General features: G+C 43.2%; 1 protein-coding gene across 4 annotated transcripts in view; it reads left to right on the forward strand.

Moving 5' to 3' along the window:
- The window catches only part of ENPP6 (ectonucleotide pyrophosphatase/phosphodiesterase 6), a 42,532-nt gene extending 21,159 nt beyond the window's left edge, over positions 1 to 21,373 (forward strand). For all 4 annotated transcript variants that reach the window (XM_090138886.1, XM_031607474.2, XM_090138888.1 and 1 more), the window contains 7 exons: positions 6,557 to 6,736; positions 12,239 to 12,350; positions 14,902 to 15,043; positions 16,257 to 16,436; positions 18,793 to 18,930; positions 19,837 to 19,960; positions 20,263 to 21,373. In XM_090138886.1, the coding sequence (XP_089995012.1) occupies positions 6,557 to 6,736; positions 12,239 to 12,350; positions 14,902 to 15,043; positions 16,257 to 16,436; positions 18,793 to 18,930; positions 19,837 to 19,960; positions 20,263 to 20,474 (1,088 nt within the window). In that variant the 3' untranslated portion in view covers positions 20,475 to 21,373. The remainder of the gene's footprint in view (positions 1 to 6,556; positions 6,737 to 12,238; positions 12,351 to 14,901; positions 15,044 to 16,256; positions 16,437 to 18,792; positions 18,931 to 19,836; positions 19,961 to 20,262) is intronic.
- Positions 21,374 to 26,405: the final 5,032 nt, after the last annotated feature.

Raw genomic sequence — 26,405 nt, forward strand, 5'->3', positions numbered from 1 at the left:
TACGAGGTCAGTCTATTCTGTACGTCTTGTCCTGAGCTGCTGTATCACGAGTTAAGAAATTTATTTCCAACCTTCAAATTGCTGTATCTTAGCATTTCTAAGAGTGCTTTCATAGTTCATAGGCTTATATTCAGTAAATCAGAAACATCTTGAGAAACATCTGCACGTTCCCACCCCCATTTGCTCCTTACATCCCACCTCTCGCTCTGAGCACTCTTCTTTCCCTGTGCATTCACAAGCCTGTGAGGAACCACATCCACACAGGCATGCTCACAGCCCTACTCTGGGCTCACTGTGAACCTAGGCATGAGGATATTGCAGCTGAGGTGCATTGCTCCTGCCATTCTCACGAGCAAGGCCTCTCCTTTCTGTGCTTTGCCCTTCACTAAGTGTCTGGGTGAGCTTTATGCATCTGGAGGGGAGTGGTTCAAACCAGAAAAGCATTTAGGTTGGAAAAGACCTTCAGGATTACCAAGCCTAACTGTCAGTCTACCAAGGGAGAGTTCTCTGAGCTTTAGCAAAAGATGGTCTAACCAAAACTGATGATGAAGAGGCATGGACCTGAAAAGTGCTAACAGGCAACATGAAACACACCCTGTTTTGCTGCCAATACTTACTAGCTGCAGTGGGAGAAAGAGCACACAGCTTAGGTAATGCGTTACAAAAAGTCTTGGTGAAAGAACTGGTTAAATGTTGAGAAGTGTGGAATGGAGATGACTTTCCATAATCATGCCATACTGCATGACGATGATGGGAAAGCTAATTGAAAACCTATGGTGGTGAAATGGAGGATTATGAGTTGCTAAAACCAATGCATTCAGGGAATGATGGGGTAGGATGACAGCCACCAGGCTGAAATGTGATCAGGCTACAGCCAGAGGTTTTGGCTGTTAAGTGCAATAAGCCATAGAGCCCTGCCAGAGGTGGGACTGCTCATTATATAGAGAGAGTAAACAGAAGAAGATCTTTACTGCTAATCCTCAAATTTGAGTCATTCAAAGACAATAGCATTCCACGTTGACCCTCCTCATACTAAATTAGTTCTTCCCCTAATTCTTCTGCTGCTAGTCTAGATCCTACCTGATGTCCTAACTTGCCGTTCTCCATATCTGATATTGCAGCTTGATGGTTTTTTTTTTTTTCTTTTTTTCCACTATCACAGAGTTCTGTGATTGCAGACAAGAAATTAGCACAGGCAGGAAGGCACTCTGGCAACAGAAACATCCTTGTTGTGGGCAAATACCCTTTGAATCAGTGAGCAAAGCTGTGAATAAAAATACTATAGAAAAAAATGATGCCTTAGAGCAAGAAGTTTTCAAGGCAAATTTTATAAAATGACAGAAGCTCTCCAGATACTTGATCCCCTTCTACAAGTTTAATGGCACTCTGAAATTGTGTAAACTAGAATCTTTGACTTTCTAAATCTGGTATCACTGAGTAAGCTGGAAGACAGTTCTGGTGCTCACGTGGCCTGCAATCCAAGTATATGCAAATATGCTCACTGGGGAGAAGCGGGGTTGTGTTAGTGATGGAAAGCATCACTTAAATGGTGAAATAGGCAAAAAATATCACTGATGCTGTGTTGGAGGGAGCTCTGTGGGACTAGAAGTGGGTTTGGCCACAGGGGGAAGAAGGAACCCAGATTTGCCCATCCAAAAGGCTCACTTAGTCACACGTGTTGTTTTGTTTTGCAAAGAAAGGAGTTAAGATCACAAGCCACCTCAGGATCTTATCCTATGGAAAGTGCTTAGTGCTTCCCTTTCTCTGTCTTGGCATGGTTCTGCCGGGAGGTTTCCTGCCAAAGTAAATGGAAAATCTGAGGTCTCCATTCACAATGGGAGTCATATGGGGAGCTGTGCATGCCCTTTCTCAGGAGAAAAGTTGCTTACGTTGCAGAGCTTTGGAGACAGATACAGGCAGTTGGTCCTGTTGGGGCACCCCAGCCGTGCAGTCGGTCTGGCATGGCTGAGGCCAGGCCTTCACCATCTGCAGGGTCCCTTTGTATCGAGCCCCAGCCGCTGCAAACATCAGCACTGCATCTAGGGGCTGGGGCAGGATTCATTTTCTGAGATCCCAACAACAAATGCAAGCCTTTCTGGTGGCTGTGGGCCTCTTGGCCTTTATGGGCAGGGTGGAGGAAGTGGAGGGAGGTCCTGATGGGGGAAATGAGTGCACAGAGAGCAGAGCGTGAGCAGCATCCATGCCTCTCTTCTGAGAAGTCTGTTCTTGCAAGGAGGCTGCAAGGCCCCATGGATCAAGTGAGATGGAGGAGGAGGTGGAGCAGAGGGCATCTCAGGTCTTCTGAACCTCATGTTGAGGTCCATGGTCTTTACAGAGCTGTTCCACTGCTGCCATAGCTCAATGTACTCCCATTTTCCCCCTAGTACATCCTGTTGAACACTGTGCTTCTAGTGTGCCATGCAGACTGCTCACCCTCACATGCGCACATTTATCCTTTAGTGGTCTCCTGGCTTACAGCATGGCACTGCAGGCCTAACATCCACGCGGTACCTGCAGGGAGCCCTGTCTGGTGCTTTCTCCAGATAGCACAAGTCATGGCTGTGCAGCACAGATGGAGTATAGGGATTGCCATGCTTAATTATTAACTGTCACCACTGGGAATGTGCCCTTTGAGCTCTGTCAGCAGGGAATGTGGCCAGCACCAGCAAAATGTGAACACAGCCACTACCCCACCACAGCACTTTCTGGGAGCTGAGAAAGTATGCGTTTCACTTTGGGACCTGCTTTTTTCTTGCTTTCAAACTGCAGAGCTACATATACTGGTGTAGTGGTCAGTATTGCAGTGCTCAAACCAGCATGACTCTCATTTTTGCTGGTGGTGGTTTCAATGGATGTTGTTTTTCTGCTGTCAGGTTAAACAGAACCTGAGCTCCAGCTTGGTCCCAGAAAGCATGAGAATATCTTCTGTTCATCACCTAAGCAAGCTCTTACACAAGCCAAAGACAAGAGAATTTTGAAGAGCCTAGTTTTTATGTTTTTGGTTTTTTTTTTTCTTTAGAGCTTGCTTCATTAAAATCTATCCCTCTCTAATGGTGCAGAACCCAGCAGTTCTGCACAATGCTGTGCTCCAATCTACAAGCTTAGAACTGTGGCTGCTGAGGCACGGGAGTTGCAGATCAATGAATCCCCTTTAGAAATAAATAAATGCTGCATGTAGCAGATTTTTCTGTGTATTTTGGTGTGAACTTACTTGTATGTCAAGTTTTGCTTGACATAGGCTAAAGTGTTTCAGCTTTGGATCAGTATGTTACTGAAGGCCATTAAAAAATGGAAAGGCATTGCCAACAGGCTCTTCTGGGAGCATAAATAGTCTGATCACATCCTGCACGGACAGTTTTTGTCTGGGGACTTGCAGGTGGTAGGGCCATTTCATCAGGATAAGGGCTCCCACTGATTTCTCATGGACTAATCACTCATCTCTGGACTAGTGTGATTCCGGGGTTAGACAGCAATGATATGAGACATCATTCAATTCCACACACTGCCATGGTAGCTTGGGAGGTCTCTTCTACTCCACTGTAGAAACTTACAGGACTTGTGCACAGGGTTTTCATGGAGGAACTAAATTCCTTTTCCTGGCTCTCTTCCAGAAGGATACAGCAGTTATAGTCCTAGGAACTGTATGTTCTTTCTTTTTCTCTGTTAATTGAGGAAGGGTTGTTCTTTTACTGCAACTGCAGTGACTTTAACTCATGACATCTGTCCACTGTATTTGAGTTTTGCCCTGTTTCTTCTTTTGAAATTCTAAAGTTAATATTTGAATACAGAGGAAAGTAGCAGTAATGGAATCAATAATAAACTCAGCATGCTATGGTGACCATGTAGCAAAATGTTACTATTTTGACAATTGTTAAAAAGAGGATCACCAGAGGTAATTTTCTCAGGCTGGGGGAAATAAATTACAGCAAAGAATGTAAAAAAAAAAAAAAAAAAAAAAAAAAAAAAAAAAAAAAAAAAAAAAAAAACTTGGGCTGCACGTGTGGCTAAAAAGAAATTTGAGAAATAACCTTAATTCCACGTATAAGTGTCTTCAGAGTAGAAATCCTAGCTATTGCAAGGCTTTTTAATCTAGTGAGTGAGGCATGAAAGTGCCATGGCTGAAGATTAACACAGGTCAAAAATCAAATTAAAGAGTAGGCATGGTGTTTCTTGATGATGAATACTGGGATGAGCAATGCAAGGAAGAGATTGATTAGTTGGTTCCTGATGTCTTACAAAGAAATCTGAGGTCTGCCTGGCACACCATCTCCAGACAAGCAGAGGGGAATGGCTCTGCGCAGCGTTATATTGTCCTGTCTGCTCATCTGGTGTTCCCTCCTGGCCCTGTGAGTCTGTAAACTTAAATATTTATATTATCCCTTAAAATAAGGTACAGTTAGTTTAGATCTTTCTATGCTTTATATTGTGTACATTGCAATTATTTGTTGCTGGAGAGGTTCTCCAAGAGCACAACTAGCAGCATATAGAAGTGCTTTGGAGTCTAGCATGCACTGCAGGTGTTTCCAAAACAGCAACTGAATCATATTTCTCTTAAAACACTGAAAACTGCTGCCTTACAGTGTTGTAGGTATCTTTTTTGTGTAAAAAGAGTTGGAAGAATGAACTCATCTAATGTGGTGTTCAGGAGGATACTGTCCTCTGTATTACTGCACACACATAATGAAACTTTGCAACAACGCTGCAAAGAACAATCTCTGTTCTGTTCCTTAAAGAGGTGAGCCAACTGACAGTAGACCTCAAATCCTATAGGGAGCTGACATCAGTAGCAGCTGGAGCTCATTGTTTTTGTATGAAAGCTGTACTGTGCATCAAACAGATGTGTGACCTCCCAGCTTCAGCCCAACCTGCAGGTTTCTGGGGCTGGCACCAGTTGCTGGCTCTGCAGGTTGCTATATGGCTGGGAGTACGTGGGCTTCAAGAAGCTGAAGAGATGAGGCTGTCCTCTAAGAAACTTGCATTTTTGAGGCACTACAGAGGCTTTCTACTAGTGTTTTTTTAGATTTACGGTGAAGTAAGTTCTTGGCAGCCTGAGAAGGACAGATTACTTCCCCTCCAGTCCACCAGTTTTCCTAAATTAAGCCTGTTTGTTTTAATATGGTGTATAATAGGAAGGAGAAGCCCGTTTGTTTTAATGTGGTGTATAATAGGAAGGAGGTTTTCAAGATCCATTTCAAGGTCACGTGTACACTAAATATACAAAGTCCTCTGCTTTTTTAAAACAAGCATCCTGAGGTTATTTCAGTTCTGCTCACCATGCTTGTTCTCACGGTAATCGATGTCTGTAATCTGGATCCTTGAAATGCCATGAGTCACCAGGTAATGATGGTGGTGTCTCACAGATACTTAGTTGTTGCTTTTTAAGATGAGGAAATAATTATCTTCCAGTACAACTTAATCTCTAACATTTCTTTTTCCATTTTTATTAACTCACTTGCAGATTAACTCTTACTGTACTGTATCTTCTGACAGTGACAAGGCAGCTTTCAGCCAATACGTACCAGTGTCTTGTAATATAAAGTTGCCCAAGTACTCTGAGTGTGCAGTAAGAGGGCTTAAAAATGTCTAATGCAATGATTGCTGGCCAAGAGTCAAAAACAAAGCATGTTCATGTTTTTAAAAACCACAACAAAAACAACAAACAATAATGGAAATTAAAAGTAGTATGTAAAGGTTTTAGCCTATTTCTGACTTGTATGAGGAAAACCAATGTGGACCATGGATTATTTCAAAGAGGAGAGGGGGACCCTTCAAATGAATAAGCTGGAAGGACCCCACCCTGGTTGTACATCTGGACCTTCTGGGCCGATCTCCTGTGGGTCTGTGGCTTGCAGCTAAGGTATATGCCAGGAGTAGAGGGCTTCTTGGGTGGTTCTGGTGACAAAAAGAGCCTCAGGGAAGCAAGTACCTGGTTTAGCAGGACAGCATGGAGTGAGGATGGAGAGGGCTGCTTGTGCTGGCTATGTCCTACCTGATTCTCTCACTCCTTGCCAGTGTGGAGCTTTTAGGTCCAAGGATGGTGGCCTTGCTCTTTATTATTTTTCCCATATTCTGAGAACTGTTACCCTGTTTTCTTAAGTACCAGCACTGAGCAATGCACGCACTAGATGAAGCAGAGGACAAGTGTGAGTTTCCCAAAATTTCTTATGTGTTTTCAGATCACGCTTTTATTCTTTCCTGTTTACAGACTGCGGTACTGAGGCTGCGTGTGGGCAGATGTCTTAAAATAGTCTCAGACCTGGCAGATGTTGTATGCAGAGAAGCCAAACCTCAGCCCGACAGATGGCACCTCTGTGGCTGCTGCTACAGTGAGTTGTTTGGGCTGGGAGAGTCCCTTCTTCTGGGCGCAGGTCCCTAAAAGTTGGCAGACTCCAGCTGAGCTAACTAAATGTTCTTTCCATACCATTCATGCTTCCAGAGGCATCTTTTCAGCTGACTTGCTGAGTGAGCAGGTGGTAACAGGGATGTGTTGCTGGTGGCATCCTTCTGCTGGAGAATGCGGGTCTGATGGTGCTCTTTTTATTCTCCTTCTCCAAAGGTCGCCACTGTGAGGTTCATCAGATGATTGGAAACTACATGTGGGACCCGAAGACAAACGTTTCTTTTGATATTGGTGTGAATAAAGAAAGCCTCCTACCTCTCTGGTGGAATGGATCAGAGCCTTTGTGGGTCACAATGATGAAAGAAAAAAAGAATGTTTTCATGTACTACTGGCCAGGTTAGTATGTCAAAAATTAATACTAGTTATTGATATATCTTTAAGTACTCCATTCTCCATAGGGTGGCTTTTTCATACACTACAATTCTGAAATACAGATAAGAATACTTTACTAATCACTTATGGAAATGTATTCTCTTTTCTAAGCCATAGGCAGATTACAGATTGCCCATGGCTTAGAAAAGAAAATGACTAAGGTGTTACAAGGGAGTAATATTTCATCAAAGATTACCTTTAGGGCCATTGTTGGCTTGCAGAGCATCTCCTTCTTCCCCAGCTGCTCCTGCCTTCAGCACAGTAGGGCTACAGGTGGACTGAATGGTTCACAGGGCAATGCCATAGGCATATCACTGATCGAAGCTAAACATCCTCTCCCAACGTTTATTTGTTTTTAATCTGAAATGTAGTAGCTGAGAGCTGAAGGCTATCAACTTGTATTACAAAGGCAGCAAAATCCCCAGTGGAAAGCAAAGCATTTTTTGGTGAGCAGGAGTGAGCACCATTATCTTCTTCATCACTAGCTCTCCTGAGAGCAGTTTCTCCAAGTATGAGCCATTAATTTGGAGGGACTTGGCCTTTCCATTCCTGGTATGTTGGGTACTGGACTACTGAAATCACTAGGGGCTCCCAGCCAGCCCATATCCGCCATCTCAGTGTACTCTCTCCAGGAAAAGGGCCACAGTTTTAGGAATGGGAAGGAGGAGCAAACCAAGATGAAGGAGGTTGAAAAGATAGCCAGAGAGAAAAGCTCTGAAAGTGGCAATATTGCCTTGTGTTCTCAAAGGATTGGAATTGCAGAGTAGATAGAACATGAATATCCAACCTTTTGGCCTGCCTGGGCCGCACTGAGCAAAGAGGAACTGTCTTGGGCTGAACATACAGTTGCTCCAAAAGTAATACCTCCTATTTATTTCTGTAGAAACTACAACCACTACAAAGAGCACAGTAACACTATTTGGTAAAGGAAACTCCCGGTTCCAAAACACTCTTTTTCAACATAGCCACCACCATCAGCTGTGCTTTTTCACCAGCGATGAACAAGAGCTGCTTGCTGTGCTCACAGCAATCTTCACCAGTGGAGTGAAGATTATGAACTACTATCACTATTGCCATTGCTAAAACACACCATTCACTACCTCACTGTGCTCACACCCACTGTTTGGTCTCCAGAAACATCGAGAAAGCATCAATGAATGGCTTTTTTTCCATATGGAGGAATTCAATGACACTCTTTTGCTTTGTATGCACTTCCATGTCAGGCACCATTTTGTCAGAGTGCCTATCTGCTGCCATCTGTCTTATGACAACAACATGTAAAAGAATACTGGTGGGAAGGTTCAACCTCTACTGCCATACCACCAGCATTTGTCTCATCATAAGCTAATGTAATAAAACAGGAGGCATTACTTTCGGAGCAACCCTCATAAAACATACAATATAATTAATATTGAAGTAGCAAAACATCTTGTTTTTAATATTTTTCTTTAAATATTAAAAAAGTGAGGAATAAAATCAGTAGGATGTATGACCTTGTTGCTGTGAAACTAACGCGTCAGGTGGGTTTGATGGTGGCAGCTGCAATTCTTAGTGAGATCTCAAGGTGTTTGATATTTTTGATGAAGTTTTACTCCTCCTGTGCTTCATCCTTGACAATTTTTCACAAATGTGCGTACTGCCAAGGGTGATGACATGAGTAAGGTGTGGTTGTGGAGGGAGGGATATTTCTCTCTGGTAAGAGTGCTTATGAAAGTCTGGTGAAGAGACGTGATCAGATTTTTGAGTTGAATATCTGATTGCAAGTCTATACGTTACATTTGAAAGTTTGCAGGTCATCTATTTATATCATCTGAAAATGATGTCACAAACATAAATTGATTACTTTTTTGGCAATCCTGAAACCTGTTCTCAAACTCCTTTATCGGAACAAAAAGCCTGGTGCATGTTCTTTGCTGTTTGTTAGCAGGAACAGCAGGATAGTGCCAAATTCATTGCACTTTGTTCTGCAAGATGCTATTTTTTCTCTAGATAGCAGTCATTGAAGACAGTGACCCAAACAAGAGTGATCAAATGTAATGGAGATGTATTTAAATGCCAGAGAGCTAATTCCCAGGGCCAACTTACTTCACTACCATTTCCTCATCAGTGCCATTTCCAAGCTTTGCAAATTTGGAACCCAAAATCTGCTGCTTCATATCTTTCCCCCTCTTCCACTGGTGTGCACATTCAGTGCTTAGACAAAGAAAATCTAAACCCCAGAACAAGGGGACACCAAGCAATGGGTTGTTGAATGTGAACATTCATTTAATCACATCCACATCTGAGCGTAAACACAGCCAAGTGGGCAGAATTAATTTGGGCCATCCTAGACCTAGAAGCAGAGGATCCAAAACACTGCTGCACTGAGTGTCCCAGTGCTGTTTGTGCCAAAAGCTCTCATGGTAAGCATTTGGCTTTTGGGGACGTTTTTTATTTTTATTAATGGCAACAACAGTCTTGCTTCATAGATAAGCGTCGTGTGTTTATCAGGCATCATCTGTTCTTCAAGGCATTCCTTGGGAAAAAAGTTGTGTATCTTCTGAATGTTCGATCATTCAGAAAAACACAATAGCTAACATCATACTGAAGTTCATTTTTCAGTATTGTGTGCTTCAGTTGAAGTGCAGTGACATCTTTACTAAATGCTGAAATGAGAGAAAGGGAAAAATAAACTCTAAATCCAATCTTTTGTCATTTGAACACAACATTTTCCAGACCATGGAGCTAGTCTGGAAAGTTGTCAAAACTCTGTTATGACATGAAGTGTCCAACAGTTAAATCAATGTTTAGAAACACAATTTAAAATTGGCAGAGGCTCAAGTCTCCATGTCAGATAGAGCACATATATCACTGCAAAAGAATTCCTTATTCCTGCTCCAGAAGTTGAAGTTTTGAAATAAAGGTTTAATTTCCTTTACAAAACTATGCAGAAAGGTATTTAATGTTAAATCTCAGCACATACAACTCATCTATTTGTACTTGAACAAAGAAAATTTTAACATTCCCTTTGTCTGGCTCCAAATGCTTTCAAATATCCTTTCCCATTATATTTAAATGAAAAAATTTACCATCTGTCCTAGCCTCTACCAAGATACAATGCAATTTCTAGAGGGTCTTCAGAGCCAGTACTTTGGAATTTTAACAAGCCTGAACGTCACAAATCTGATTTTAAGTTCTGTTTATTACAGAGGCAAAAAATCCACAACAAACCTAACCACAAAACCCCAAACAAACAAACAAAATAGAATACTGTCAATGAACTCCATGCTTTTTGTCCACTTCTTCTTTCTCACTTCTTCTTTCTCATTTACCACTGAAGAGGCTAAAACTTACCTCTAATTTTTGCTGCTTCTGTAGGCTCATATGTCACGTTCATCCCTTGACAATCTAGAAATAGCAAGGATATCAGAGCAACTAAAATAGTCCAGGTACCCAAGAAGTTGATGCTGTCAGTTAAAATTATTATGTGAGTAATTCTGGAGAACAGTATCTGAGAAAATTATAATCTAATGTCACTATCTGAAGAGGAAAATCAACCTATGAGTCACTGGTTATGAGCAACCATCCATTTAATCTAAAATTCTAGGCATCAGTTCTCAAGTTAGCTCTGACTGGCCTTGTGTTTCCAAACATGTCCTTACCAGAAGAATGGCTTTGTATCCAGTCTTTTCCAAGATTCAAGTGCCAGAGAAGAAACTGGCTGTGAAGTTCCAGTTCAGTCCTGAAATGCTGGCAAAACCAAAGAGGATTACTGCAGTGCCTCTAGTATATGAGGTGTCTAAAAGCTCGTGTTTTGCTGCTGGCAGCACCTAGCACATCATGCAGAAGAATGCATTTGAGCAACTAGATTTTACACCTCTGATTGTAAGAACTTCTTTGGCTGTAATTCCATCCAGGTAGATGTCGTACGAAGTGTGCAGCCATATTAATTACATGGGCATACTGATAGGTACGTGCTTAGCCAGAACTGAAGATGTAAAAGACTGGAATGACTGCTGTAGCAGAAGAAACTGGACTAGAGTTAGATCCTTTAAAAATCGGTCTCCCAGCATTTTAGCATGTAAATTGGATGTCCCTTCAAACTTGCTGGCTGTTTTGGCAGCATTCAAAAGCATCAGATTCCTATAGGTTGGCTGTCCAGTCACCAAAGGCCTGTTTTTAATGAGTCGTTGCCTAAACTGAGAGACATAGTATGGACAGCCTAAACCGAACAAAGCCAAAAGGTGTGGTATTTCATCTGTTGCAATACTACATCCCTTGCAATTGCCTGTTGTGACTCGCACTGCAACACCAGGTCTCTTGGTCAACGTATTTTGCAAGATGTTTTCTTTTTCCCTGTATCCCAGTATTGCATCTCAGCAATATGAGCTTCTGCAGGCTGAAGTGCATGACACAGACAATTTCTCTTCGCTGAATGTTTCAGTGCTCAAACCACTGCGAAATGTCTTGGAGAAGAGCTCTGCAATTTGCCCTAGTGCCCTCTCTAGACTTACACCTCCTGTGCAACCTTAATTCCTCCCAGCCAATGTATCAGCTAATGACAGTCCTTAAGCCTCTCTTTTTCATCCCAAAGGAAAGGCAAAGTGACCTAAATGTAGGCAGATTCAGTGTACCATTTAGAGTTGCCTTTTTGACCCGATGGTATTGCTGTATACAAAGTACATTTTCCAAAAGATCTATTTTTTCTCTTGCGCCCCAGTAACCTACCAGTAAATACATAGCTCTGATGGGAGCACTCTGGGGTTTTCTAAACATATTTTGCATGAATCCAGTGTTTCTGAAAGCTCTGTTCTTTTAAATATTAATGTTATTCATCAGCACAGGAACCAGAGAGCAAAAGGGCAGAAAACCACAGAAACAAGTTTTTGTGTGTTCAGGGCTGTGTTCTCCTGTAGGATTTGTTGCCACAAATTTCTGGACTGTATTTTGCAAGGAAGGCTGCAAGTTACCAAGAGAGTTAATTGGTTTATACTGTTTCAACAAGATCTCCTGGGAAACAGATTTAATAGTGGAGTGCCAGAATCACATAATAAAATACAGTTTATAGAGGATATTATGATGTAAGATGCAGTGTGTCTAAGTGGAAAATATTTGCCAACCTTCGAGGGAACATTATCTAAATCTACTATGTTGGAAGTCTGGAAATGAGGATATGTGGCCAGAGTAGTTAAGATGGAAACAAGCGAGTGATTTAGGTGGAATTGATAGGCCGTGAGGGCATCGGAGTTTTGTGTCCTGGGAACGTCATGCCTTCCTTTTAAAGAGGGAAATAAAAGGATCCAGTGTTCCATTTGCTGCAAGCACTCATCCAGCAAACCTCTCTCCCCTTTTCCGTTCCCAACCGCAAAGTTTCCAGCATGGAAGGTGTATGGTAAGTAATGTCATAGGGAATTTACTGGAATAACAGCCTGTGGGGTCTGTAATGAAGGTGAAACTGCAGAACTTACCACATTTTTTCATTCGTAGGTTGTGAGGTTGAAATCCTTGGAGTCAGACCAAGTTATTGCCGCGAATACTTCAGCGTCCCAACAGACCAAAACTTTGTGGATGCTATCAGCGATGCTCTCGAGGCTCTCCGGTACGTCATTAAAGTTCTGCAGAGGGTTCTTTCCTTTCCTAAAAGTGAATATTTGGGTTTACTATGAGCTCTAGGGCAATTTTCAGGATTAGCTCCCACATAGGAAGATGAGGTTCAAGAGTAGATTATAATGCTGTTGTAGAAACATGATCGTATACAGGAACAGAGTTACGTTAAGGTCAGAGGGAAACACATGTTCCTTTTTATTGTGAGTAGGTTATAACACAGAGCAGACAACCTGACTTATTGTTCCAAACAACTTCAGTATCAGGCTGTGAGAATCTCTCCTCTGACCTGCAGTAGCAGACTTTGAAATGCAAAGATTTAGAGAGCACTTTTAAGACATTCAGCTCTGGTCCCTTGTTTACAAGAACAGTGTTTTGGCTCCTTCTTCATTTTAAAACATCTGAGGCACAATTCTTTTGGATTAGGCACTGATTCTGTGTAAATATGAGTACTATGATAAGACATCTCTCAGCTGGCTCTTAGGAAAGCAGCATGTTCCACACCCAGCATTCCAGTTGCACCATCTCTTATCCAAAGGTTAACAAGGAAGAATTCCTTGTAGCTTGTAAAATTACATGTGTTGAGACTACACATGTGTGTAGCCTAAGCTTTATCTTTTCTTCCTCATTTAAAACCTTGGAACCACCATCACCTATACAATTGAATCTGAAAAGTCTAGTATGCAAATGCTGAGGGTTAGTTGTCCTTGACATAAAGGCTTCAAAATGATGGGAGAACTGCTGGGGATGTTGCTTCCAGCTGCATGCAGGATCCTGCTGCACAGATGCTTGCAAATTAATGCCATTTACAGCAGAAGGCTTAGAGGGAAGCTATCTCAGAACACATAAAAATCCACTGAAAATGTTTCAATAGCTATTTCACCTGGAGTCACAAGGCTATTTGCTGCAGCTGGCAGTGAGAAGAGCAGGGACATGCAAGTGTGGGCAGGGCAGCTTGCAAAAGGTGAGAGCCAGCCTTCCTTCAGGAAGAGGGCAAATCTATGTTACCGTGTTGTCTGCAGCAAGCTTCCCCAAGGGCCCAAATCCTACAGATACTGCAGGAGCTGAGGGTGGTTTGGTCTCTGAACTGTTTCTTTTTTCCTAAAGCCTCCCTTATGTCTCTTCCCTATCTAGAACTTCAGGGCTGTTTCCATGAAGGTTGTGTGGTGCCTGTAAAGGTTGTAAATAAAATAAAAACCTTCTTGGTACAATTAGAGATGCTGTTCAGCTTTCCTTAGCAAGTTTTCCATATCTATTTCTTCTGAAATTTACTGATGATAAGAGAATACAGGACTAACATACATTGAAGTTGTGGGTAAGGTTCAACATGCATCACTAGAGCACTGAGCCCTCACTGAGAAATCTCACCATGGTCTAAGAAAAACCGTTTGTTTTATTCAGTCAAGATTTTTCTTAGTTTTTGTCTAGATCAATTGGTCTTTTAGTTGCAAGTGAGAAGCCAAAGCAGTTTCAGCAGTGAAATAACAGGCACTGCTGCAGAAGAAAACTGTTTAAAGAAATTCAGTGAGGGTATACCCAGCACAGAAGTTACAGGGTTAAGTTTCAGAAATTAATTTGTGCCTAAGATAGATGGAAAGTAACAATAAAAATGAAATTGAGTGTGCTGAGGGCTGCTTCTTCTGAATGGTTTTAAAACCACATAGGATGACTGACAGAGACGTTCCCACCAAGGCAGAGACATTCAGCTGCCTACAGGACTGCTCTTCTGCAAACTCACAAATGTAAATGATAGGTCCTAATTTCATTCAGTCAGTCCTTCACCTTCATTTTTTGTCTTCTGCCTCACTCATCACCAGTGTAGCGTCTTTAATAAGAGAACCCAGGCCTGTTAGATCATCACACAAAATCTTCTTGTAGGGATCCTGATCTGGATCAGGGCATATATTATGGATGGCACAACCTCTCACATATTAAGTACTGTAGAAAAAGACTGTGTTTGAACTTCTTGAACATAAATTTGTGATTTTATCCACACAGCTGCTCTCAGCAAGCTTTGCAGTGAACTGTAAGTGGTCATGAAAATATAATTAAGCACTGATGTATGTGCTACTAATTGGGCTGAGGGGCATTCAGTGCAAAAATGTGTGACCAACCAACCTTGTGTAACCCTGAAATCACTCTGGTTTTCCTCTCTTCATTGATCAGATCCCTGAACAAAAACTCCATCTAAAATCTCACCCCAAATTGCACTACATGGGTTTCTGTAGGGTCATGGAAGAGCTTGTCCTGAGTTGACTTAGGTGGTTTGGAAGCCCTCACACAGGAGAAAGCCAGAAGAATCACACTGTAATTAAACCATAATTTACTTATAGTTCCCACAATCCTTTTAAAAAGGGCACTGAGCACAGAAATCAGTATTTTCTCAGTCTGTCATTAAGTGACAAGCTGCCTTCCTAATCTGAAGACATAGCAGAGGGCTCCAGTGCTCTAAGTGCTGGTGAGGAGAACTATGTTAACTATTAGGAGAGGAAGGCTCCCAAACCACCCCCACACCCATCATCCTCTCTCTTCCCTCCAACTTCCAGCAATGGCAGCGCTGAAATGGCAGCTGTGTACTACGAGCGCATCGATGTGGAAGGCCACCACTATGGCCCCTGGTCTGAGCAGCGGAAGAGTGCTCTGAAGGAGGTGGACAAAGCCATGAGCAATATGATCACACAGATTAAGGTCAGTGGCATTGGAAAACCGAGTTCTGGATGCATTTTGCTTTTCTTTGTGCTGTGATCTGTTGCTCTGTAGTAATGACAGTGCCAGCATCTGCTGTTCACCATGCGTGTGCCCCAGAATTACCTGTGCCTCTTCCCAAGGTGTATGTAATGTTGCTATTCCAACAGGAGTTGTTAGAGAAACCTTTTCATAGCTGGTAATTAATTGAGACCATAACACAGCCTTCAAAAAGCTTTAAAAACTGCTCTTTGTAACATTGTGAAGAGCTTGTTTAATGCCTGTTAATTGGACATATTGGCAGTAAACTTTTATTTCCTCCGAAGGAGAGGCTGTTGATACCATGTGGAAGGTAAGACACCATTCCCCTGATTCATATTGTTGTAGATGGTGATATAATCCTCCTAGTGGATTGTTACCCCAATAGCCCCAGGAGGCCATAAACCAACCTATGTGTGCCTGCTTATAACTCATGTTGCTGGCTGGAATTTATAGTGGGCGAGTGAATCAGAAAAGCTCATTTTGTAAGGTTTATGAAATCTGACGATTAACTTTTATGGTAGTTTTTATGGTACCACTCAGAACTCTGTACATGAAGCTTTGCTTAAAAAAAAAAAAAGTTATTCAAATTATTTTGTGGTGAGAAAAGGAAGATAAGCTTTTGGGTAAATGTCAATTCTATGGATACTTCTGCTCTCTTTTCACAGTGCTAAGTACACATTAGAGTTCTCTGTGTGCTTCTGCAGAGAGAGGAATATATTTTTCCATTTTCACTAAATCATAAAAGCTGTAACACCAAGTGACTGTGTTTAGGAGAGGAAGTGGGGAAGACCTTTGCCACAGGAGTACGGTGGTACTGTGGCAGCCATTTTGATCTATAGACAATGAATAGCTGGATAAAATCCCATTTAAGACTAACTGGGTCAACAAGTTCTGGGGGCTGAGATGTAGAAACTGGCTATTTGGTGGGGGGTTGAGAGTATTTTGTCAAATTTCTCTCTGGTGCCAATCCTGTAGGTTCTCTTAGAGCAGCACGCGAGAGCAGCCAGGCACTGATATTGGTGATGGCCAAGTTCACTGTGGGATATTTTTGGCCATGCTACTTCTGATGCACTTCCACTAAAATCAAAGGGGGTCAAATGGGGTTTAAAATTTACCAGTGAGCACAGACAGTACGAAGCCTGGCTGTAATGACTGTCATGCACTCACTTCACAGAACAAGGGCCTTCAGCATGACGTCAATGTCCTCCTCTTTTCTGATCACGGGATGACGGACATCTCTTGGACAGACAAATTGATTGAGCTGAAAAACTACATCAATATGAGTGATACAATACAAATGAAGGACCGAGGTCCTGTTGTGAGCCTTTGGCCTGTTCCAGAGAAGCACACAGAGGTATGTGAAGCTTGTTGGTGCTGATCTATTTTATTTCATGTTTCCTTGGATCTTATGACACTTGTTTCTTTAGTATGGATGTACATCCAAATTTCGTCCTCAGAGATGTGGCTCTTCTCTATGGCCACTTTGATCCTGTGACTTTACACTCTTGTAACAAAGATTTCTAGAGGGAATTCACACCAGGCAAATTAAAAGCATAATGTTCCACTATTATTTGGCACAGACATGAGTTTTCAAAGCCCACCACTATTTGCTTCTGATAAATAACTAGCAGATTTTTTTCAAAATTTTATATATATTAATCAATCAATCAACTGACTCAGTAGCTGGGATTAGCAAAAAATCTGGAAGAGGTCAGGCATCTTTATTCCAGTGAACACCCTTAGAGTTAGAGATTGAGGAATCAGCTCATATAGACTAGAATTACCAAAAAAAAAAAAAAAAAAAAGAGCTCATTTTTACGATATTCTCTTTGAAGAGTTTTGATGAATAAGTATGTTGGGTGAAATCCATCATTAAAACTCAAGGCTAGAACTACAGGATGTTGAGAGGCAAATTAAAACAATTCAGAAAGAAATATGGAAACCACTTGAAAAGAATGAAAATACAGCATCTGTAACGAATACATTTGTGAGTTATAGCTGAACCAGAATCCAGAGCTTGAGAAGTTGTTATTGCTGTCCTCAGAATGTAGACAAACGGATGTACAAGCAGAGAATTCTCACTCCAATTGAGAAATGTTGCTTTCTATAATGTATTTTAGCAAATTCCAATGCATTATCAGTCATGCAATTTATTGAAGAGAACATCTGCCAATTTTTGCACCCAAAGAGGCTCTCCAGGATTTGTACAGCTGGGATATTGTGAACATTTTAAATTAGTGCCAGGACTGATGGTTTTCTTAGAGGCATGTGTAAGTCTGTTGCTCAAAGTTCCTGCAGGGGATTACAGCACTGATAAAGTCTTCCTCTGCCTTAACTCAGCAATCTCTAGTTTTGTAGGCAAGACCTTCAAACAAGGGCAAGTGTAGGTAGCAACTTCATAGAGACACGGGATTTCATCCGACAAAGCTATTTAAGCACATGCTTCTCTCTCATTAAATAGCCTAATATCCCCATCAAGAGTAAAATACAATGCTTCACATCATGGTTTTGTTTTCTTCTTCCTTCGTTTCTTCTTAGGACTTCTGACTGGAGTGCTGCCACTTCAAACAAAATTAAGTTGATTTTCATTTTCCCGAGAGTCAGATTCCACGATTTTAATTCACTTCAAAGAATCGTGCTCGGGAATTAGATTGTATCATAACCTAGAGGTATTACAGTTAAGAGTTATGCCACTCTGAATCACCAGAAGTCCTGGTGAGATAACAGGAGCACTCTCTAGTCCAAGCCATGGTGGGAAGATCAGGCTGAGGCCCAGCTTCCCAACCACTTATAGGGTGAGGAGTTTCAGCCTTGGGTGCGTGTCTGAAGCACCCCAGTTAGACAATGCAAATCTCCTGCATGTGTATAAATGCATCACAAATGCAGAGCAGATTTCACTAAAAGGCTAGCGAACTTTTCATTCTTGTTGAATCAAGCTATTTCTTCCTGAAGATGAGTTGAAGATTAGAAGAGTGACATAAAGATCTGGGGACTCCAATAAACATTTTCTCTATGGTATATGAACCTCTTTCGGTATTTTAAATATTTTTCTGAATAATTGAGATTTTCACCACTTTCTGTGATTTTATTCTAGACAGTGTGACTAATAATAATAGACTACTTGCACATCATTGTGCACCTTCAAAGCTGCAGGAATTAACTGATAAATCTCACATATCCTTATAAAGCAGATAACTAAGCACTATCAATCTCTTCGATAGGGATTGAGTGGTTGTGTAAGAAATACCAAGTGTGTTAATAGGAATTGTTCACTGCAGCACAAAGAGGGAACAAGCAGCAGACTGGGCAAAAGAGAATATTCCTTTTCCTCATCTGTACTGAGTCCACATCGAGCCTTCAAGCATTTCTCTTCACCATTTTGCTTATATTTTCTTTTGATGGTTTGGTTTTCATTAATCTGTCCCTAGGTTTATGTACTCACATGCATATATCTGTGAGTGCGTGTATTGTAAGTATGCATAATGACCTGGTTTTCTATGTGTTTATGATCCAAGTCTTCAGAACCTCAAAAAACCTATATGGAGATTTTCCATAGCCATCACCTTTGGATTTGAAAAGTTCCAGTTTGAATGTCCTGATGATTTAAGGGGGGATTAGCCAGTTAAAAAAATCAGGTGTTCTTAGGGACCCATAGGTGTGCATATGCTCTTTATAGCCATGTGCCATGCTAACATTTGTTTTCTTTGCAGATATATCAAAAATTGAAAGCTGTAGAACACATGAATGTTTACAACATACAGGATATTCCAGAGAGGTTTTTCTATAAAAAAGGAAAATTTGTGTCTCCTCTAACTCTTGTGGCTGAGGAGGGATGGTTCATAGTAGAGGTAAGGTACAGAAGCAAAATAGGTAGATATCAATGTGAAAAGGTACATGAACACAGTAAGAACATATCAGGGGAGATTCAGGTTGAAAGTTAGGAAAAACAGCTTCTCCAAAAGAGTGGTCAGGTGCTGGAGCAGGCTGCCCAGGGGGTGGTGGAATCACTGTCACGGGAGCTGTTCAAGAAATGTTTAGATATTATACTGAAGGACGTGCTTTAGTGGGAAATATTGGTGATAAGTGGACAGTTGGACTGGATGATCTTGGAGGTCTTTTCCAACCCTGGCGATTCTATGATTCTATCATCATGTTTTTGCTGGACATTGAGTCAAAATATTACATCATTTAGTTATGCCGCCAGCAATGCTCACATCAAATACTGCTGTGAGCATAAGAAAGCCTAAGGGCATGACAGCTATGCTGAAGCTAGACAAAGTTAAATCATTAAGGTGGGTCCTTAAAATAGACTTTCCCGTTCTCCATCATTTGCCATTATAGTTTTGTTGATTTACTCTTCTTCTTTTTGCCAATTCATCTGCCAGCTCTGCTCTGGCCAGATGTGAAAAAACTGTTCCCATTATGTAAGATCTTGAGATCTTACTACGCTTCCTTCAGCTCTACTTTCACTACCTTTTCTTCCACCAGCCCCCTGCTCACCAAATTCTGTCCTAAAAATGCCTCATTTCTCCCAAGCACCCTGGCCACAAGAAGGGTCAGATTGTGGGTTATCTAGAGATATATAGAGATATGTAGTGTGCACGTGGCAATTCTGAGAGCTTGTTAAGCAGAGAATCAATTAGATTTCTACATAAAGAAATTTGCATACCAACATATTACAATACATTCATAATAATAATAATAACAACAATTTTGTATTTGTATTGCTAAAGAATTCTGCTGCTGTTTCCCAGAGCAGGGACAAGCTGCCCTTCTGGGAGAATGGCACAGGGAAGAGAGAGGCCTGGCAGAACGGCTGGCACGGCTACGACAATGAGCTGATGGAGATGAGGGGCATCTTCCTCGCATATGGGCCAGGTACCATGCCATCATCCCCATCCCTGCCAGGGACACGGCTGGGGCTGCTTCAGCTGGGCATTCCGCTGAGCAAATGGATAGTGAATGAAAACATCCAAAACAAAAGTTTTTGCCAATTATATATAAATTATTATAGATTGTAATTATCAAATATAACAATAGAAATCATAATACATATTCCATTTAGCACCCCAGCCCCTTGACTAAGCCCCAGGAAGGGCAGAAGAGCCCTTGCCCCACATTTCAGCAGTGGAACCCGCAGCTGCGCCCGCTGATGCCTCTCACTACTGCTCTTCCTGCAGATTTCAGATCCAACTACCGCGCGCCTCCCATCAGATCTGTGGATGTTTACAACGTCATGTGCAGCCTGGCAGGAGTGCAGCCACAGCCAAACAATGGCTCCTGGTCCAGGGTGGAGTGCATGCTGAAGAACACGGCTGTCCGCGTGCCACTCTGCACACGGAGCGGCTGTGTGCTGGCACTGACTCTGCTCTTGCTCTTCTGGTTGCTGTGATCCCCAAACAATGTCAGTCAGTGTTGCCAGCAACTTGATTCTTTTTTTTTTTTAATTTCTTCTTCCTTTTCCCTCCCTCCCCCCCCACCCAAGAATTTCTTCATTTGAGTAATAGCTTCCTTACTAGCGTGCTGTCCTCATCCATCTGCTGTGCTGCCCAGGCGTGAATCTGACCACACCAGCTTTTACACCAGTTATAATGCAGAGCCAATTTGTGTGCTGCTCTAAACACAGCCAGAAAAGCCGGTATTGCTGCTCTGAATTTACAGCACTGGTGACAGGAGCAGGATTCAGGCCAGCTATCAGCCACATTTTCTGGTGGGTGCATACGGAGACCCCTGGACATCAGACACAGCTTACCCAGCAAGTTTAACAGAGAGGCTGACCCTGGCTGCTAGTAGTGGGAAGCTCAGGCATAGAGAAAGACCTCGGTGCATTTACCTGAGCTCTTTCTGGTTTGTCCTTTACCCCAGCAAACCTCCACCTTCTCCTCACAAGGCCAGCCAGGCACAGCCTAAACAGACCAAAGAGCCATGCTCTTTGCTGAGCGATCTGAGTGCCAACAAAGGCGGATCAGGACGAGAGCAGTGAGAGCATCCTACCTATCTTAGCCTTTCCTCCTTCACTTTCCCTTAAAGCGAGCCCTGGCACTGCATGTCCTCAGGACTGGGATTGCATCAGGGAGAGCAGCTGGAGAGGGGGATGAAGAGGGAGAAGAGCAATGGAAATCCTTCACATTAAAAAGAGAAAGAACTTGTAATGGCACCTGGACACCTAGCACTCAGGACAAAGTACAGTGAGGAAGCCTGCCATTTAGCAGCCTCTCTGTTTTCCTTGGTGAAGATGATATCCACCTGCTTAGATGCTTTTTGTTTGTTTTTCTTTAACCCAATTGTGTTTCTGAAGGTTTTTTGACACCTCCTGCTTTTCTACCAGCTCCTGCTCTCTGCCATTAAAGCACTGTGGTAGGCTGCACACTCCCCTGATGTTTTTTTAGAGGTGGTGTTCTGCAGCAGGGAGAGGTTTACACGTATGCATCTCTTTCCATCTCTCCCTCTGTTAATCCTAGCTACTATTCCTACCTTGGATTACCAAGTCCAAAGAAAGTTGTAACAGTCAAGTTACATACAGGAGGGGAGCATGGAGCTGCTCTCAGGGGCAGTGCACCTGAAGGGCAAGTCAAACGGATGATGTAATCCTGAAAACATCAACACAGCAGGTGCAGTAAATCCCTTGAAAAAACAATTTGCCACTACTCTTTCACTCCAGTGCAGCCATGGATCTTCCCTGGGGCAGTGCTCAGTACAGGGCTGACAACGAAGCCAGCAGCACAGCTCTGTGAGCTCAGAAGATTAAAGCCACCAAATTGTTAAATTGCCCACTTGTCACAGCCCTCGGTGTTAAACATGGGATGTATACATACCGTGATGGGTCACGACAGAGGTGGTCTTTTCGCATCATTAAATTTCTGCTGTGAAATTAGCCACTCTAGAACAGAGCTGACAGGATTGATCCTGCAAAGGGTCCTTTCCTCCATGGGAGGCCGTGATCTTCTGCAACGCCCTCGGAGGAGCTCAGCGCTTCCCTGAAATACCTCTGAACCAAGAGCTTTCAATGAAAAACTGCCTTTGGAAGGATTTAGTTCCCTCTTTGTGCAAAATAAACCTCTAAGGCTTGTTACTCACATGGATCCAGAGTCAAGCACCATTCTGGTACAGTGAGTTTAAGGGTGAATGATTACACTATGAAAAAAAAAGCACAACAAATTAAACTTGACAAAAGACTTCTGTAATAGCTATAAAGATTTATGTAATGTGTTTTTTAAAGCTCAAGTGAACCATCAAATCAATTGGGAAAAAAAAGGGAGAAAATCAGTCTTTGTTATTAGACTGTTGAGTATAAAAGGCAATTTAGTGCTTTCTAAGCATTTGCAGTAGCTGTAAAACAAGCATCCAGTGTTCAGAGTTCCCTGTTGCTCTTTAATGAACCAGGCTCACTGAATTCACTGGAGCACATTTTTAAAGCAAGAAAATTATCAGCGTACACAAGATAACCAAATGACAAAATGGGAAAGTTTTGCTGCAAAACCAACAGGATACATACAGCGCATGCGGGTTCCTTCAGTCTGCAGTTTTAACTCTTGCTATAAAAATAATCCAGTATCCTCTTATGGAAAAAAAAATATCCTGAAAGTGTACAGCTGTATTCTGGTATGTCTCAGAACGTATTGGATCTGTAACAGAGAGATTGGATGGCAGACCTACAAGAAGCTCATTAGCTTCAGGAGTACTACAGTTGGTTATGTTGGAGAAGCGTGTCTTTCTTCCTCTGAAATTCTGTACCTCTGAATCAGTTCACATTCTCATTCAGTGTCTTCAGCCTGTTTTTCTGTACACTATGCAACTGAGGTGGGTGTATTTCTGAATGATGTTTTTGTACGACAACTGATTGTGAATGAGTGAATAATTCTGAGAATGCTGTTATAAAAATACACATCTTTTTGTAAATACTGTAAGATTTTTGAAAAAAAAAAAAAGAAGAAGCATCCTTAACACCTTGCCTTTCTTGTTTGGTTGCTGCATCAGTGTGTGATAAGCAGTGTTTGAAGCTTTGTCTGATTAATCATCAGAAAGATGAATGATAACATTGTTTAGAAATGGCAAAGTTGTCAGCATTTGACTTAGGGACATTAAATACATCTCATGAGCTACTGTAGCTTGTATGTCCAGTCCTTTTCTCCAGACACATTTCAGCGTTTAACCTTTTGAAGAGGTGCTTTTTTCCCCATTTCTTGCGTCGGTTTACCTGCATTAATAGCACTGAGAGCTTTCATATCTTCCACACACCGCTGCTGCATGTCCTCAGGCCTGCTTGGGGTGCACAGCCCCTCCTCCATCGCTGGGACACGAGCCATCTTTTCAGCCCGTGTTTGCACAGCACCCAGCTCGCTGGGGAACTGCTCTGAGCTGTGGATCTGTGTCGCTGTCTGTGCAGCTGGGCCTCACCAGGCAAAGCTGACCTGGTCTTTCAGCTGGCTGATGCTGGCCAGGCAGATAGCTTCAAATTGCACCGATAACTCGTCTAATTCATGTTAGAACTCAAAAATACAAGCATTTCAGAATTAAAGTTGACTACGCTCCTTAATTCTCAAGCTTTGTACGTATCTGCACAGCCAAAAAGCCTTTTGCATGGCTGCCGCTGGTGTCCTGGCTGCTGGGGAAGCTGTGCCGGCTGAGCTTGCAGAGGAGCACCTGTGTGCAGGGGGAAGAAACGTATCCGCGTTGATCATAAATAACATCAGCGCTGTGCAGCAGCTTGAGGAGAGGAAAAGGAGGTCCAGAGATGGCGAGGGGAAACGGAGAGTTCTCTGTTTGCTGCTTTTATTGCTTTGTTTTTCCGTTTCTGTACGAGCAGCCAGGAATGCCGAGGGTGCGAACGCCGCAGGCTCGGGAACGGGCACGCATGGCCTCGGCCGCCATTTCCGGGCTCGGAGCGCCCCCTGCCGGCAGCCGGGCCCGATCACGGGCTCCTTCCGCCCGCCGCGGTGCCCGAGCGCTGCCCGGAGCGGGGCCGGCCCTGCCGGGGTCGGATGGCTCGGAGTCCATCCGTCACGTCTCATGCAGCCGTGTCCGTACACCAAGTGGGAAACAGAAATGCGAAGCCCGCCACCGGGAAGATATTCAACGGCCGAGATGTGGGAAGCTTCCCAGCAAAACACAGATTGCTTCTCGCAGGAGCTGCTGGATACAGCCTGCAAGGGGCCAGCAATTAATCACTGGTTTGGAGAAACACAGTGCAGTCATAAAGACTGAATTTTAAATGCTCCCTTCTCCAGTTTGGACAGTGACTAATGAAGGACTGTAGAAAAGCAGGTGTGGTTCTTGAGGAAGTCCTCTGAGGGCAATTAAAAATGGGAAAGCAGCTGGTAAGTGTGCAGATGTGACAGCTACAGCTTAAAAAATTAATACGAAGGAAGAAGATGGATGAATGAACGGTGTAGAAGCTGAGGGGCCATGCCTATGGCAGATGAGGTGCCGAGTTGTGTGGGACGGTGCAGGGGTCAGCCCAGGGAAGCTGTGACTGTGAAGCCCCATGTCCTGGTCCTCAAGGTCTGCCCTTGGATGGGCTCAGAGCAAAGCCCCTGATGAAAGACCCCACAGCCCACAGGAGGTGCTGCCCCATGAGCCCCGCAGCATCCCCCAGTGTGACAGCCAGAGCCGATGGCAAGGACAGCTCTGAAGGTTTCCTGATGCCCTGTGATGGGAAGGGTGAGGGCAGCTTTTAGGGCTGGTTGTTTCTGAGTCAGCTCAGTGGAAACTAGGGCTGCCCAAAGCCAACCAACCAGCTGGGTTGCACAGGCGGTTCTTGTGGTTTCCAGCCCATCTGTGGTCTCCAGTGCTTGCTGTTCTGGACCTTTGTCCCATTGAAAAAAACATACAATAATTCAGATATGATCCAAATTAGACAGGATTCATTATTTGCCATTGGGATTAACACCTAGGAGTTCTCAACAATTGCATAGATAGTGCCATGAAAATAAAATGTGTTAAGGTTTAAAGGCTTTCATGTGCCTGTGCAGCAAAGTGTCAGCCTCACGACTCCCCCATTGCCGAGAGGGGCACGCGGCAGCAGTTGCTCCTTGCTTCCCCACCTCCCTCCTGCAATCTGTTATGTCTGCAGACTGCTGCCTCATGCAGACATCTGGGATGCATCACGCGCCTTCTCCTCCTGGAGAGAAGAGATGATTTTTTTGGACACAAAGTAAGTGCAGAGGCGCTCCGCATCCTCTGAAAGGGAACATACAGCAAGTTGCTGCACGTACAGTGGGAAATAGGAGAAGGGAGGGAGGAGGTTTTGTTGCAAGGAGATGTGAGAGCCAGAAATGTTCTGGTGTTCAGAACTTTCCTGAGTGGAAACCTCCTATGCACATGGGAAGGGGGAAGGCCGTGATGGGCTGAGATAAGCAGTTTTTCCTTGTGTTTGTTTTAGGGGGGCAGCCCGAGCAGAGAAGATACTGCCAGCTAAGCTGTGTGAGGACGTTTGCTGCTTTCAGGCAGGGGCTGGTTCCCAGCTGTGGGCCGAAGTGCAGCAGGTGGTGCTGTGGGCCAGGGGATGGCCAGAGCGAGGGCCCAGGCAGGAGGGGCTTTGCTGGCAGCATTCCTGCCAGTTGGGACCCTTCCAGCCCTTTCCGTAGAACCACAGAATCATTAAGTCTGGAAAAGGCCACTGAGGTAGTCTAGCCCAGCTCCAATCCATCCCACCGTGCCCACTAACCGTGTTCCTCAGAGCCACATCTCCACAATTCTTGAACACCTCCAGGGACGATGACTCCACCACCTCCTTAGGCAGCCCATTCCAGTGCCCAACCACTCAGAAATTTTTCCTAACATTCAGCACAGTGGAAGCTTTGTAAAACTATTATTTGCCATCCTGTAAGGCTTTAGTTTTCTATTTTTTTTCTCGCCTCTGCCATCAAAAATAAGAAGGGTTTTCATTTTATATTCAGACACTTCCCTGCGCACTGTGATTTGGTGGAACTGTTATCTGCTGCGTGGTGCTGGAGCATGAGAAATACGGGTGCTGCATGTTAGATTATGGCTGATAATAAAAAAGTAATGGGAGTGCGTTCTGCCTCTAAGGAGGAGCAATAAATACATCAGCTACCTGAGGTGCGAGAGCTCTTGAGCTTCTTTGTAATGAACAAATAATAAATCTCTAGGGCCCACTGGAGACTACTTAGAAATAAAACACCACAGTTGGAAGAAAAATATCTTTGCTCTGAAGTAGGTGAAGAAAAGAAGATGATGGAAAGCAAAAGCTGAATGTGCTGGGGCAGCCCCTGGGGCTGAGCATGGAGGAAGGCTGGGTGGAGGGTGGTAACAACACACACCTGGGTCATTTGTAGGCTGGAGAGGGAGATTGGCCTGAAGT

Source organism: Phasianus colchicus, chromosome 4 (assembly GCF_987193195.1).
Source record: "Phasianus colchicus chromosome 4, bPhaCol1.hap1.1, whole genome shotgun sequence".
Classification (NCBI taxonomy): domain Eukaryota; kingdom Metazoa; phylum Chordata; class Aves; order Galliformes; family Phasianidae; genus Phasianus; species Phasianus colchicus.